Below are 15747 nucleotides of genomic sequence, written 5' to 3'. Positions count from 1 at the left end.
TACCATATTGAGTAGAATCGTCATGCAAACAATAAGCTAAAAATAAATATGAGATTTTTAGTATTTTATAAAAAAAAATAAAAACATGCTGAATATTATTTTAATTTTATATAAAAAGCATTAGCCAGAACAAGATTTGTTCATGCTAAAAAAATATTCTAAAAATAGTTAATACCTTGAGCTCCTAACATAGTCGCTTTAACTGTAGACAGGATTTTAAGCTGAGTGGCAATAGTAGGGATTCTTTCACATACTTGAAGCAAATTCTTTTTTTTTTAAAATAAAAATGCATTATTATTATCTTTAAATTACTGCCTCCTACGTCATATAGTTCGCCAAAAAAAAATTAGAGAAAAATTTTCAAAACGAAAATGTACGAATGATTTTTGTAATAATCGTATGTAAATGAAAAGTGTATTAATATTGAATAAAAATCATAAATATGGATATCTAAATATTAATATGCCCTATCCAAATGTTCGCCAAATGTGTGTTCACTTTATGAAAAAGGTTTAAAATAATGCTGAACGCCTTTAATTAATTATTTACAGGGTTAATCGATCTTTAAAAGGATCGAATTATGATAATCCAGAAACAACCATTTTTTAAAAAAAGGATCACGATCTCGGTCCTTATTTTATAAATTTCGGAAGATTTATTCTAGATACATTAGTTATAATAAAAATATTAGCCTTAATTTTTTTTTCTAAACTATTATCATTCACACATCCACGTCTTTCATTAAGAACATGTTTAGCTTTATTAAGCAAGCACTCCATAAGGTATTATATTCAATAAAAAAATTTTTTTAAATTTATATAAGTCTTAAAAATATTAATTGAATCATAATTTTTTTTTAAAAAAGTTATTAGGGGAAAGCGCCTTTTGCTAAGAATTCCCCCCCCCCCAAAGTATTAATTTCATCCATACAATCATTTGTATAAGCATCTACGTGTGGTTTATCCTGCAGGTTTTCCAAATGGGTAATTAACCTTTCTTTTACCAACAGGCTTACATTTTGGGTGAATTATTGAATAAAGGAAATCCATGTTAAGAAATTATCATTATACGAATTTTAGGAAAAGGTAAAATGTTTTTATTTATATTTGTCACTTCAATAACTGTATGTGATTATCTTCTAGATATAGGTTGTAAATCAAATTCGTAAATGTTTGTCTTGATAAAATTTATGAGAAAAATAGAAAATATGGCGAAGGATGCTAAAATATGATAGTGATCGATTTTTTAAAAAATTAATATTTTAATATTATTTTAAAAAATTTATTATTAAGTAAAAAATAAGTTTTTAAAAGGATCGAATATTAAACAAAATGATCTCGATTCTCAATTAAAAAGAAAATTATAAACCCTGGTGACAAAATTAGGATCGAATCCAGAATCGCCGATTCATTAACAACTCTGATTATTCATCTACCATTTCATATTTATTTATTTTGATGACATGTGCGGTGATTACCCACTTATATTTTATATGAATAAAAATGTTAATTAACAAAATGATGAAAGCATTTTAATTCGAAAAAATTATCGATTAGTAAAAAAAAATAACGTGACATAACAATTCTTAAGCAAAAGATTTCACATACTATATTAAGAAAGTACTTTTGACAACCAAAAAGAATATAAATGCTTTAGAGGCTAAGTGAATGAAAATTGGCATTCAAGTCTTAATGAAAAACATTTCAGTGGAATTTTTTAATGAGCATGAGTCAAGGAGGGAAACTTGCGCTAACGTTGTGAGTCGATAATATTTTGATAATATATACGAATTTAATTTTTTATTTTCTTTAAAATTCAATGAATATCTTGTATGCATAAGACAGTCATATATATCTTGGTCAAATAAATTAATCGGTAATATGTTAAATTGACGCCTCAAAATAAAAACATTTAAATGGACATGTAAAGTCAAAATATAATATGAAATTAACGCTTACACTAAAAAATCAAGATTTACATATCAATTGAAAATAACAATATATTATTTTACAATAATATAACATGCATCGCTTGAAGTAAAAAAAATTATATCCATTACCAAATCTATATATGAAAGTGATGATATAATGGTAAAATAATTTATAACATTGAGAAGTCGATATATTGAAGAAATACTAATTATTATACCAACAAATCAAATAAATAGGGTGGGGAGGTGTACCAAATAGCTATCCAAAATAGTTTTTTTTAACTTAATTATGTATTTTTATCATATTGTTGTTTCCTTTTTTTGGGAAAACAATCAATAAATACATTCAAAAAGGGGAAAAGTGGGATGCAGCAATGCGATGAATTATTTAAGTACATAATAATATAACTTTTAAAAAATATTTGTAAGGCCAAAAAATATTCTATAACAAATTGACCAATAATCCGAGATTTTTAACCACCGTAATTGAAAATGAAACTTCGTGCAATGGTTATACAATCCAAATAAAATAATTATCAGTTTAAAGCTATCTCAATGGATCCGAAGTTATGGGTTCACAAAGTCCAATATAGGCGATCTCGGTTTTAATAATCTCAAAATTACTCGATAAATGTCACAAATTAAGTATTATTTTTAAACAATTCTTCAGTGTCGATATATTTAATGAAAACGAAAAACAAGTTATTTTGAGTTTGCAACACTTTAAAACGATGAAGCTCATTCTTTATTATTAATATATTTATATATCTAGGTAAAAATTAGAATGGAGAATATCAGAGGCGTCACTAGCCTTTACAATGTGGGGGGAGGGGCTGCATTCGGTCCGCTTTTGCTCGGATTTCTGCCAGGTTTTATATTAATATATACTTTTTTAATTGCAATTTACAAACTCTAATTCTTAGCAACCTATATTGACTTAGGGTGATTGACGTGTTACCATTATTTTAAACAATGTTTTGTAGAATGGACTAATAAGGAAAATTTTTTAGGCCTAGCCAAATTAATAACTCTGAAGAATAGAATATAAACGACTAATCCAAATCATAAAACTATATGATGGTTAGACCTAGATGACATTATGAAAGCTAGATAAGTAATCGAGAAAATTATTGTGAAATAATAAATTTAAGATTATCTTTAATTTTTAATGATATATAAACAACTAGTAATATAAATTATGCAATCAAATGCTCTTAGGCAGGAGTAATAATCTTAAATTGCATAGCCAAACAAATATAAGATGCTGGTTAATTTGCAGTCATAGCCATGACACTCGCGATGTAAACTCATATCATAATTTATTATGTTAGATAAATTGCTAAAATAAAAACACTAAAAATCTTTGGAAGAAAAAATAATTATGCAAATATGTTGACTTGAGTAATTTCAGTAAGGATGCCATGTTAGAAATGAATCATTCAGTAACTATAAAATAAGGACCAGAGGGATATGATGAAAGAAATTAAGATTTTATATATTATTGTTGCTTTAAAATTAAAGTAGTTTGTAATAATATCAAAAATATACTCGCATTAAATATTTAACTCAAAATTGTTTTTCAAGGAAGAAAATAGCTTTCTTAAAAACACGCAAAAGAAAAGATAAGGATTACAACAATTGTTGGATGAATAATAAGATGCATAATTTTTAAAATTTTTATTAAAAAAATAGATGGCGTTAAAGAATTGAATTTAAATTGTTACTTATATTTATTATCAAAAGCATTGATTAGTAAAGTTTAAAATATTAACTGTAATATATTCTATAACTATCAAATATATCTATAAAAGTGGAATTTTACCTAATATTTTGTAACCAATTTTATATAATAAAGGATTATCTATTATATGTCTTACTTTTTATAAAGAAATTTCTTATACTTGTTTGGACGTTGAAAATATTTTTAGAAAGAGGCATGATGATTAAATTTAAAAATGAATAATATATTGATTAGTGATTTTGAACTGCTAATTACAATATTAAATTTGTTAATTTTCAATTAATAAATGATTATATTTATTTAATGAAGGTTATAAAATAATTTAAGCTTCAACTGTTAATGCTAAATTAATATTTAATTTAGACATTATGAGTGATATTGATATTCCATTTTTAACACAGAATTTGATTGCAAGCTGACAGTGAAAATATAATTTTAATCTAATCTAATAATTAAATTAGCACTCATTTAATAAAAATTTAGATAGTCTATTAAAATTTTAAAAATAAAATAAAATCTATATATAATACTTAATAGAATTATAAAAATCATTCAGGGGGATATCAAAAAAATTTATTTTTAATCCAAGGGGATATTAGGGAGCCATTAAAAATTTTTTATTTTGCTTTAGGGGGCTATTCAAATTATTCAGGGGACTCGAACCCCTGCGCGCCCCCTCCTAGTAACGCTACTGATAATTTATATTAATCAAATAAATAAAATTGCATTTATTTAATAAAAATTCAGTTAGTCTTATTAATTTTTAAATAATAAAATATAATTTATACGTATTAATTTAATCTAATAATTAAAATTTAGATAGTATAATTAATTTTTAAATAATAAAATCAAATCTATATATAATACTTAATAGAATTATAAAAGAAATCATTTAGGGAGCCATTAATAAAAATATTTTTTTAGTCAGGGGGCTATAGTAGTGACGCCACTGAAGGACATGATTAATATTTTGTTTTTCATAATTTTTGAATTTAAATATTTTTTATTTTATAAATTATTAAATATGACAGGCATGCAGAGATAGATAATTTAAGCCCGATCCTCGGATTTAAGAAAATCCTTTATTTTCAAGCCTGCATTTAAAAAAAAAATTATTTGATCCCATCCTTAAAAGTGCTTTGAAGGGTTGACAATGAATTGAAAATAATAAAAGCCTATTACAGTGAACCGCATTTCAAGGTCCAGGCATCAGCGTCGTCATGAGAGAAAAGAATCTGAAGCAACATGCCCTACATTTTTTAAACTCAACCCCCTTTAAATATATATGGAGGCAATTGGCTCCTGCCCCCACCCTATTCATGTAAACTAGAGGTTGACTTGGCGGAAATCATTGGGAGAATATTTTTTAGCAAGGTCCAGTCCATTTTTTGGAGCATGTTTAATAATGAACAGATACTTGTCCAGCCTGACATATCCTTTTATAAAGGAAAAAGATATAATTTGTAAAAAAAAATTTGGAATTCTGGCCCGTAAAAAATATTTGGCACAAGTTATCAGACCCTGCTCAAAAAATACCCCATGGTTGGGCCCATCGACCTCTAAGTAGACCAGCACGGCACCATAACACTATGTTCAAAATCATGGTATAATGAACAAAATATTAACCCGTGGGTAGCCATAGCAGGATCTGTACTTTAGGTCTCCTTTTTTTTATCTCATGCAAGATTCTTTTTCAAAAAATATTTAAAGACTCACAGTTCGCATTCTCTTGTCAGTACATTGTTTCGCCAGTTCTTTAGCTAATCTAGTTACATCTCCTGAAGATTCGGCAATATCTTTAGCACAATCAATCAAGTCTCTTTTAGATCCACATTCACCTCTTTAATGATTTAAAATTATATATATTCTCCTTTGTAATAAAATTATTATTTACCTAACTAATTGACTTAATTTTGCCATAAACAAAGCCATTCGTTTGGCTGCTGCAATAATTTCATTGTCTCTACTTGACCATTGCCGTATATCTTGATGAAGTGAATGAGCAGCTTGCTATATAAATTATATCTTATATTAAACTATTCATAACTAAAATGAAAACTAGAATAGGTTGATTTTCATTAGGAGGGAATTTAAGCATATAGTCATCTTCATCATCTGTTTCTGGGGGCGGTGGCCTAGGTGGTACAATATTTGGCAATGGTGATTTTGAATGAATTGTGTCTAAAAAATAAATAATGTTGATAAGATTTCATATTAGGCTTTATCTTTCATATAATACCTCCTGGGTTCCTAGTTTTATAATTATCGGTTGAAGAATCAGGTCTTGTTTTATTGTATGGAGCTTTAAATATATAAATAATATAAAATAAATTAAATGATTTATTGCATCGACGTGTGCCTACCAAGTTCAAATCCAAACTAGGTTTCCTATCTTAATCTCTTTTCTATATTTTTTTTTACCCATGTCTTCAAATTTATATTCAAAAATATAATTATAATTGAACTTTATTCATGAGGCGTCCCTTCTGATGTCAGGATTTCATTATATATCTGTAAATTTTAATTCAATCTCTCCCAACTATTTTGAACCCTTATGACCAATAGTTTTTTCCTTCTTTTCCATATATATTTTTTATACAATATCTTAAGAGTAGGGTTGTTATTTAGTTGGATCGAGCCAATAACTTGACTCATTTAGAGGATCTATATGTAAAAATCTACCTTGACTTGATAGAAAAAGAGATTGAGATTATGCAAAAATGAGGGAAACAAATTAGAATTAGCCTCTCAAATTTAAAAATACAAAGACAAGAATCACTCTTTCTATATGGCACCTCTAGCAAATAAAGTATCACGATAACTAATAAAAAATAAGATTACAAAAAAATCAAATTCCGGAAGCCTGATCAAACTGATGTAAGAAATCTATGAGGTGGAAAATAAATTTAAAGAATTAGTTAAGAAATATAAATAAATTTGAAGAATTAGTTTAAAAAAGAAAAATAAAGAATATAATTTTAATGAGAATAGCTAAAAAACATTTTATAGTTTTTTTATAATATTATATATGCATAGGTCAAATAATGTAGAATTGGACTATCTTAATTTTATACATTCAATAAAAAAATATAAATTTACACAATCGAAGTTTTTGTAAATTATTGGATAATGATCCATTTCCATTTATAGCCAGTTGTACCCTTTTAACGGAAGTTAGAATCTAAAATTTTTTTATAAAACATTATGTATATACAGTATAGATTAATAAACTCCATTATTTGCGTCTCTCCATTTGCTAAGTAAAATATTATTTTGAAAGTCCGAAGCGATTTGCGTTGCATTTTGCACCATATTCAAAATATCTTAAATTTTTACAATAAATATTTTAATAAATTATGATCATAAATTTTTATGCGATTCTAATTCGTAATTCCAAATGATAAATTTAAATAGTATTAATTTCAAAATATATTTTTTTATAGAGTTTGAATATTTAACTAAATAAAGAAGATTATAAAATAGGTTTAATAAAGGTAAAGAAATAAACACTACCTTTATTGAGTGTTAACGAAGCCTTGTCTATTTGTTGATGAAATTCGTAATCCTCCGAATTTTCACTTTCTTGCTTAGCTATCATTAAAACTCGATTAGCTAATCTTGCTATTTGCGATGTGTTCTCGACGAAACGTTGTGGTTGGTTGTGAGCAAACGCTTGCTCACATTCGGCTTACATTAATATATGTAAGTTAAAATTATTAACAGTTAAAAGCGTTATTAATTTTTTATTATCAAGTTACAATTGCAACAAGATGCTTAACCTTGTGAGGTACCCTTAGAATAGCCATACGAAAGATATGACTTTTTGATGGTTTGCCTGTTTAATTTAAATCTACTCAGGTTTTTTATGTATTTTAATGTGTGAATTTTACTAATAATTTTTCTATTACTTGAGTGATGATTAATATTTTCCAAAGCTACGTGTATAAAAATTTCGCTATTCAGGGAGGCATCTAATAAATTACGGGCGTTAACAACCATTTCCGAAAGTTTCTGATATAATATATTGAAGTGTTCTTCGGCATGCTATTTATAAGTATACATTATATTTATTCGATAACAAGATGCTGTTAGTTAAATGTTTAAAATTTTGTTAATACTTTACTTTGTTGTCTGGGAAATGAAATTTAATTTTGGCGGCTGACACAAGTTGATGGGTTAAATCTTCAATCTGCTCATACATTTGCATGATGTTATATAAAAAATAAAATAAACTTGTTTGGCCATTAAACGTAGTTCTTCCGCGTTTTTCTTTCCAATATTTCCGTTATTTGCAAATAATTTTAAAATATCACTAATTTGATTGGTAAATTTTAATAAATTCTTAGCTCTTTCATCAAAAATATCTTCTCGATCTGGATTGTCTAATGTAAATACGCTCTTTTAATATCAGATTTACATTTATATGATAATTACCTAACGGAATAATAATTGCTTCGAGAAAATGTTTAAGCGGTGAAATGATATCCAAAAAGTACGCCAGGGCCTTAATTTAGATTATAAGTATTATAAAATTAATATAAATATTATAAATGTTATATCAAATTTATTTGCAATATAATTACTAGTTATTATTTTAAAATAAATTAAAATCGATATTAAATTAATATTTTGCAATTTTAAAAATGATCAATTGCAATATTTTTCAACTTTAAAACAACTAATATTTATTGATAATTAAATTTTTAAATGATTTTCATTAGAAATTTATATAAACAAGGATGCCATATGTAAGACAAATTATCTTCTTAAATTAAAAAGATTAATGAATATATATATATATCTAAACCAATGTTTTAAAAAAGAATACCATTAATAACACATGAATTTACTTGAGCTGTTAAATTCTTATTTATCAAAAATTCATATTCATCTATTTGATTAGAAATGGTTTGAGCTAATTGCTGGCACGCCATTTGATTTTCCTGTTAATATTATAAATTTCATTTATTTAAAAAATCTATCTTTAAACTATAATAAAGGTAGTATTATTAACAAAACAAACATTCATAATACCTTATTTTCGGGCCTTTTCTTACACATCTCCTCTAGTCTCCTTACTGCCTTTTCTAATCCTTCCTCCCCCCCGGGAGCCAAAACTTCCATACGATGTGCAAAGCTTGTAACTCGCATAAGGGATGCAACAGCTTTCTCTCGTTCTCGGACCGAAAAAGCCATGGGTCGTGCTAGCCAGGCTTTACCCCTTTTGCAGCATTCATTTAGAGTTTCATCTACACCTTCTTGATATGATAAAAACAAATTTTGATCTTTATTATTATTGTTAAACATGGATAATTATTTTATTATACTGGTTGTTATATAGCGCAAATTTTTATATGTTGCATTCATTTAATTAACACAATTTATATTAACTTCATGTATCATTTAAATTATATAATAGTTTTTTTTATATATATAAAGAATAAATTTATCATATTTTTTTGAGTTAAATATTTTTAAAATAAAATATATTTATTTAATAAAAGTTTTAAATCTTTTTGTTAAATCTTGTCTAACTCCCTGCCAACCTTAACAATTATCAATAATCTAAAAATGATTAAGAGAACAGTGGTCTAATATTACCTCAATATAAGAGTACTAGTATATACAATTCGTGAAAAGTCTAGTAATTTATAGATTCTAAATAATTATCATAAAAAATATTTAAAGATTTATTAACCATTTTGGTGCGAAGAAAAGTGAGGAAGATGGGAAGTGACAGGAGATGAAGAGATAAATCGGGACACGGCCGAGGCTAGTTTTTCGTTGAGGGAAGACAATGATTGTTGTACGCTTTTAGAGAGAGAGTGAGCCTGTGGACTATCGCCCTAATTATTATATATTTTGAGAATAAGTAAAAGGGAGGAGGGAAGGACATTTATGAGAGGGATAATAATTTGGATGCAAAGAGATGCGAATGTGGTTGACAACAAGTGAAGAATACCCAATCAATAAAAAAATTACAGCGAGTTTTCCAGTGGGGTGAAGTAGAGTAAAACGTAAATGAATATAAAAATTAAAGGGCGAATAGGTTTGAAAGTAATTGGAAGGGATAGAAATAAAGCAAGATGATTCAGCCATAAGGAAAAGAGTGAATACGTAAGTAAATTAGTGAATTATGTAAATATAGATGATAAAAAGACGTCAATAGTTTTTATATATCGTAATGGATAATATATTAAATAAATGTTATTTTAAATATTTGGTGAACCTTATCATCCAATCTTAATTCGCATAAAGCGTCCGTTAAGGCAGATATATCACCGACGGCTTTAGTTATGATGTCCTTATCACTTTTGTTACATTTGCTAGCTATCTTTAGAGCGTTTTCTAATGTATTACGGATGGCCTTTTCTCCCATTCCACCCTGGATCGCATTTGGATCTTGGAGCCAATCATGGCAGGCTATCAATTTGCTTTCAAAAGCTTTCTGAATATGAAAAAATTAGTGTTTAATCTATTCTCAGATATGAAAAAGTATAAGAGTTGTATCAATTAGTAGAAAAATCACATGATGGAATCAATCAAAAAGGATTTCCGATATTATAAACAATTGGCCAAATATATTTTAAAAATAGTATATCTAGAGGGAAAAAAAATATAAAGAAGGATGAATTATTGATCATACTAAAGCCTTTTTCATAATAGTAATTTCATCGAGAGAAGACTCGTCTTCTTCATAAGTGGTGAGTTGCAGGATTCTTATAATTTCTTCGACCGTTTGACTCATGCAGGTTATAAGGTAGTTACGATTAGCACGCGATTCTTCGATCCCTTTGCCTCCTTATATTAATAGTAGATACTATATAGAAATGACTATAACGGATAAAGATAAATCAATTATTACATTTAAAAATATAAATAAAGTTTTTTTAGAAAAATATATGAGAGATTTTAATATATTAGATCAGACATATTGCCCGATATCTATAATAAAATGAATGCTCGCTACGATTTGATATTATAAAACTGGTTCCGAAATTCTTTGCATAAATATGATTAAAAAGTACTAGGTGGCATTAAGTGGGATTAAAATAAAAAGAATCAATGGAATAACTATATTTTGGAAAACAAAATTGAATACTAAAGGATATATAATATATTTATATTTAATGTATTCGGAAAAATATTTATTTCTTTAATATTATATTTTTTACTACCTTGATTTAAAATTTGAATATATATCTTCATGCTCGATATTAATAGAGGTGTCTGATCTTTTATGTTAATTAAGCTACGCTGCAAAATTTCCGAATGCACTTGATGAGTTAATTCTTTCTCCCTGAATGATACCATTTTGGTGACATTTGTAAGGCTAGGCGTTAAATCCTTTTTTTGAAATAGAATTTAAATAAATATATGATTGAAAATTTAAAAAAAAATTTTTTTAAATATTTTCTCAAGGTTACGTTTGAAAGGAAATTAAATTATAAAATTATTTAGCTATAAAAAAGTTATACTCCATAAAAAAAATTAGTTAAATTATATTCGACAATAAATAAATAATTTAGGTAAATATTAACACCTTATAACCATAACTAAGTAGAATTTATTATTTTCTTCATTAATTATATGTACGGGGTTCAAATAAATTTTTTTTTTAAAAATTTATTTAGCAATCTTGAAGTTAGACTTGAAATAAAGGCCAAGTTATCGTTACTTGAACGATTACAGTTACTTAGATAAATATAAAGGTTAGAATCTCCTTGTTACATTCGCAATAAGAATAAGTTTAATGTTGTTAAAGGGCTGGATTTAAGCCGATTTTTAAAAACGACGAACTCAATATTTTAGCCAGAAAAATATCGCTTAAGCCTCGAGATTTAGCTAATAAATGTTAAAACCTTTGTGTCATCTATGACCAAAATCTTCAGGCTTGCATAATATGTTTCTAGATAAGAATTGATATTGATCGTGGATGTTTAATTAGAACATCCTTTTTTTGATATTTTTAAGAAGGGAAAATAATATTAACAAAATTTTTCACAATGAGATCAGATAGCAGATTCCTTTGAAGATCAACTATTAAAAGTTTAAAATGTATAAAGTAACGAAAACAAACGTTTACTAATGTAATGGTTAGTGTTTTTCGTTACATAAAAAGACAGAATAGCATTTACATGGGCGTTAAGGTAAAGTAAATTATAACTTTCAACAACATTTGAACCCAGTCATTTTTCTTTAAATTTAAACTGTACTTCAATCGTGCTCACTTTAAAAAAAACGGTGACAAAAAGACATTTCTTTGTTGTTATGGTAAATTATTTTAGTGCTTAATATTCTATAAAAAAGTGGGTTTTGGTTATATTTTCTAATTAATTTTTTGATATTCTCTCTTTTCGAGATATTCTTTAATAAGCGCAATGCAATTTTTCCCATTTCAAAAACAATCGAATAGGCATGGTTGCATTTTAAAACAAACATTTGTGGGTACCTCCTAAATAAAATTAATAAGACCTTCGACGGGGTTTAATTACCATTAAACTGGACTTAGATATAATTTCTATATAAAGACATAATTTATAATAGTGCCAAATATGATTTTTCATGACAAATGAACAAAAAAATGAGATTTTCGGCCGACCTCTTTCAATCTAGATAAAAATTTGTATGAACGTCATATATGTTCTAGTTCGAATATAAAGGAATTTTGCCACTTTGGTAATTATATTATCTTAGATAATTAAAAGAACAAAAATAAACCTTTTTAACTCTTTTCCAATGTTAAATAATTAGATAATAATTAAAAACTAATCAATATTTTTATTAAATTTTATATTTATAATTAGGTAAATGATTGATATTAATGGGAAAAAAACAAAAAAAAATTTATATATAGTAATCTTATGTTTTTAAAATTAAATTTTCAAAATGACTAGAAACTCCAACTTAAAAACATTTTCTATTTTAATACAATAGTCAGCGCGACTGCTTAATTTCCTTGAGATTGCGAATAACAAAAAAGGTAGATTGCGCTATATATGGTTTCAATGCAATAAAAAACGTTAGAAACATTTTATAGCAATGTAATTGATTTAAAAGTAATATCTTAAAAAAAATTTTTTATTTATATAAATTACTCATAAATTATTTATAATGCCTTAAAATGGTTTTAAACAATATTGCATTAAAATAATCATAAATAGGGTCATCTATACGCTCTCTCTTTCTAAATTATTTGAGGAAATTAAATAGCCGCGCTAATTATTGAAGTAATTATCAGAAATAGTAAACGAGCTGTAGGGAAAAAATGACTAAAATTGGAGCTTTTATTTATATTAAAAAATATTAATTTTCTACTGAAATTATCATTTTGATTTTCTTTCTCAGCTATCAATTATAGATTTAGTTAGTTATTTATATTAGATTTCAATATTTGAAATGATTTAGTTTATAATTAATAACTTTTAATATCGGAAAAGGGTAAAAAAAAAAGTTGTTCCTTCAATTCCTAATATCTCAGATAATTTAATTAACGAGCTAAAATCTTTTTAATCTAGCTAGACTATATATGACGCGCCTACAAATTTTATCGAATGAAAGATTTGAGAGGTACTTGATTTGACATGAAATGACCCGACTGATCGGTATGTCCGGTCAAGGATTAATACACGTCTTTAATTCAGGTTTAATTAGCAATAATTTAAAATACCATGAAAACAATAACATATTCATCTAAAACCATTTTTTTGTCTAAAAATTTAAAAAAATGCAATTACTTTAACATACTTAACCAAATCTTCCATATTTTCGATGACCTCGGCTATTGCAAAGTATTCCAATACTTTTTTACATTGAGCTATAATTTTACGAACTTCTGACTCGTCGAAGGCTAGTAAAAGTAGCGACGTTCCTTGTAGAATACCTAATGAAAAATACAAAATACAGTAATGAGTAGGGCTGGCCGATATTAAAATGATCTATAAATGTGTATATCTTAGAATTGACAATAGATTGGCACCTAATTTTTTACGCATAAACATATTGGAATATCGATATAACATTAAAACTTGTTATAAAACAAAATTATTATAAGGAGGCGTCAGATTTGGCCAATAAAACATCTGTTCTGAATCGGATCGGCAAAAATTGTTAAAAACCGATCCATGACATAGGCTCATTTCATTTGCTGATGCTGACTTTTCCTTAACATATTTTTGTTTGATAAATTATTTTAAAGATTTTCGACATTCCAAGATGTTATGCATTAAATATTTACTGGTTATCTTGTGGCAGTTCCGAGATATGTACATTTATAACCATATCATTTTAATATCGGCATAGCCTAATGAGAGACTTTATCCAATCGCTTATATATGTTCTTTAGCCTACATCCTAATGAGAAATTAAAATTGGGAAGTATGGCAAGTGGCAAAGCAATAAATAAGTATGCAATTTATTTCGCAACAAACCTATTTTCGCTTAAAAAAATTTAATGCGAATAAAATTGTGCAATTTTGTTTACTAGGACATAGGTTTATACATTTAAAAAAAACACGCAAAAAACGATATTATGTAGTATATATGCAAAAATAAAATATATTGTAAAAATCCATTTAGAATTGACAAAAAAAATAAATAAAGGGAAATAGTTAGGAAAAGATGGCAAAATTAGATAGCATGGTCTTTCTAACGAAACCTAAATTTTTCGAGTTTTCAATGTTTATAAGTTATAACTATTTTCTTCATTTTAAACTAAAATTTAATAACAAAACTTCTGATTCGTCAAATAACACTATTTTTTTCAATCATTTTAAAATCAATATAATCAAAATCTATCATGTTCAATTGTATAAGGTGTTAATATAATTGTGGGGTAATGACCCCTTGCTCCATCGATCAATTTTTTGCGAGCGGATAATGAAAAAGGGTCATCGACGAGTAATTCGGAGGCTTGTTCTAAAAATTTGGACGCTTCTTCGACCCGGTGTAATGCTATGGGCATATCTTGTTTCAATACTTTGTCTTCGCTATTATGGTAGGTATCCTTGCCAACCTTTTAGTGATTAAAAATTAATTTGTTAAATACAATTGGCCCTGCTGCCAAAAATAGAAGAAATATCATAAGCTATTTTTTTAAAATCTGCCTTTTCATAAAGGGATCATTTATGCCAAAATTTATACTTAATTATAAATGAAAGATAACCTGTAAAGATCCGATTAAAGCTTAATTAAACTTTAAAATTAGAGTGCACTAGTGATAGTTTAAAGTATTCGTCCGTCTTTGTGTTTTTTAAAGAACGGAAAACGCGTCATGATAGATGGATCGGGTTTCATTTTATTTATCGGCCGATGCGATTTTTTTTTAAATGCGCCGGTGGATGATAAGATGTATTGGGGCCATGTCAAGGTTTAATAATTTGACAATAGGCTTAAAATTTGCTATCGTCTTGTAACTCAAATGCTCGATTGTTCCCAGAAACCTTACCACCTAGGCTGATATATAAGGTAGTTAAAACTTTTTTCTGCGATCATATTAAAAGGTCTTTTCTAGTAATTATTTTTTAAACCTATTATGGATGAATGTTACCTATGACATTGCAAATTTTATCATAATGTAAAGGAAGGATGTCGTATAATAAATACAGTCTAAAGCTAGAAGTCGCTCAGACTTAAAAAAATTTAACGCGTCGGGCTTGGGTTAAAAAAATATTGATTTATTTTAATAAAATGATCATTTCGTAGAACTTAATAATTAGAACAGGAAAAAGCAATTAGTGTGATTTATTTAGTTAACTTTAATTTTCCCATTATATTTTAGGCAGGGTCGAGCTTAAAATATAAATAATTGGGCTAAAAATAAATCAAATTTGGCCTAGCTCAATCCTTAAAATTAAAATTTGCAGGGTTTGATATATATACAGATGGTTCAAAAATTGAAGTTTTTAAATACTCGTTAAAATAAAAGACTCAATAGATCTAACTAAAATTAATATTATAGATCGTTAGGCCGAAAATATTGGCTAAGAAATATGATATTTTACTCCCCATAATTTTTGTACAAAATAGATGATTTATAATGAGCATTTTAGGCAAAGTAATGCCACCAAAATATAAT

At 26.7% G+C, this 15747-nt stretch overlaps 1 protein-coding gene across 3 annotated transcripts in view; it reads right to left on the bottom strand.

Annotated features, from left to right (window-relative positions):
• LOC135925920 (vinculin-like) overlaps positions 1-15747 on the bottom strand; it is a 31104-nt gene that overhangs the window by 395 nt on the left and 14962 nt on the right. The window contains exons 3-23 of one of the 3 annotated variants that reach the window (XM_065461500.1): positions 14514-14685; positions 13409-13554; positions 10850-11018; positions 10318-10472; positions 9901-10119; positions 9370-9517; positions 8706-8926; positions 8522-8614; positions 8106-8175; positions 7905-8053; positions 7795-7860; positions 7580-7715; positions 7185-7358; positions 6903-6994; positions 6771-6852; positions 5911-5973; positions 5731-5852; positions 5566-5681; positions 5388-5511; positions 176-266; positions 4-36 (exon numbers count right to left, since the gene is read on the bottom strand). In XM_065461500.1, the coding sequence (XP_065317572.1) occupies positions 4-36; positions 176-266; positions 5388-5511; positions 5566-5681; positions 5731-5852; positions 5911-5973; positions 6771-6852; positions 6903-6994; positions 7185-7358; positions 7580-7715; positions 7795-7860; positions 7905-8053; positions 8106-8175; positions 8522-8614; positions 8706-8926; positions 9370-9517; positions 9901-10119; positions 10318-10472; positions 10850-11018; positions 13409-13554; positions 14514-14685 (2641 nt within the window). Of the gene's footprint in view, positions 1-3; positions 37-175; positions 267-5387; positions 5512-5565; positions 5682-5730; positions 5853-5910; positions 5974-6770; positions 6853-6902; positions 6995-7184; positions 7359-7579; positions 7716-7794; positions 7861-7904; positions 8054-8105; positions 8176-8521; positions 8615-8705; positions 8930-9369; positions 9518-9900; positions 10120-10317; positions 10473-10849; positions 11019-13408; positions 13555-14513; positions 14686-15747 lie in introns of all 3 variants that reach the window. The other 2 variants (XM_065461502.1, XM_065461501.1) reach the window with 2 other exon arrangements.

The sequence above is a fragment of the Gordionus sp. m RMFG-2023 genome, chromosome 3 (assembly GCF_954871325.1).
Source record: "Gordionus sp. m RMFG-2023 chromosome 3, tfGorSpeb1-WG-v2, whole genome shotgun sequence".
Lineage (NCBI taxonomy): Eukaryota > Metazoa > Nematomorpha > Gordioida > Chordodea > Parachordodidae > Gordionus > Gordionus sp. m RMFG-2023.
Note: the sequence above shows the minus strand (reverse complement) of the source record. Positions and strands in the feature narration are given on the sequence as shown.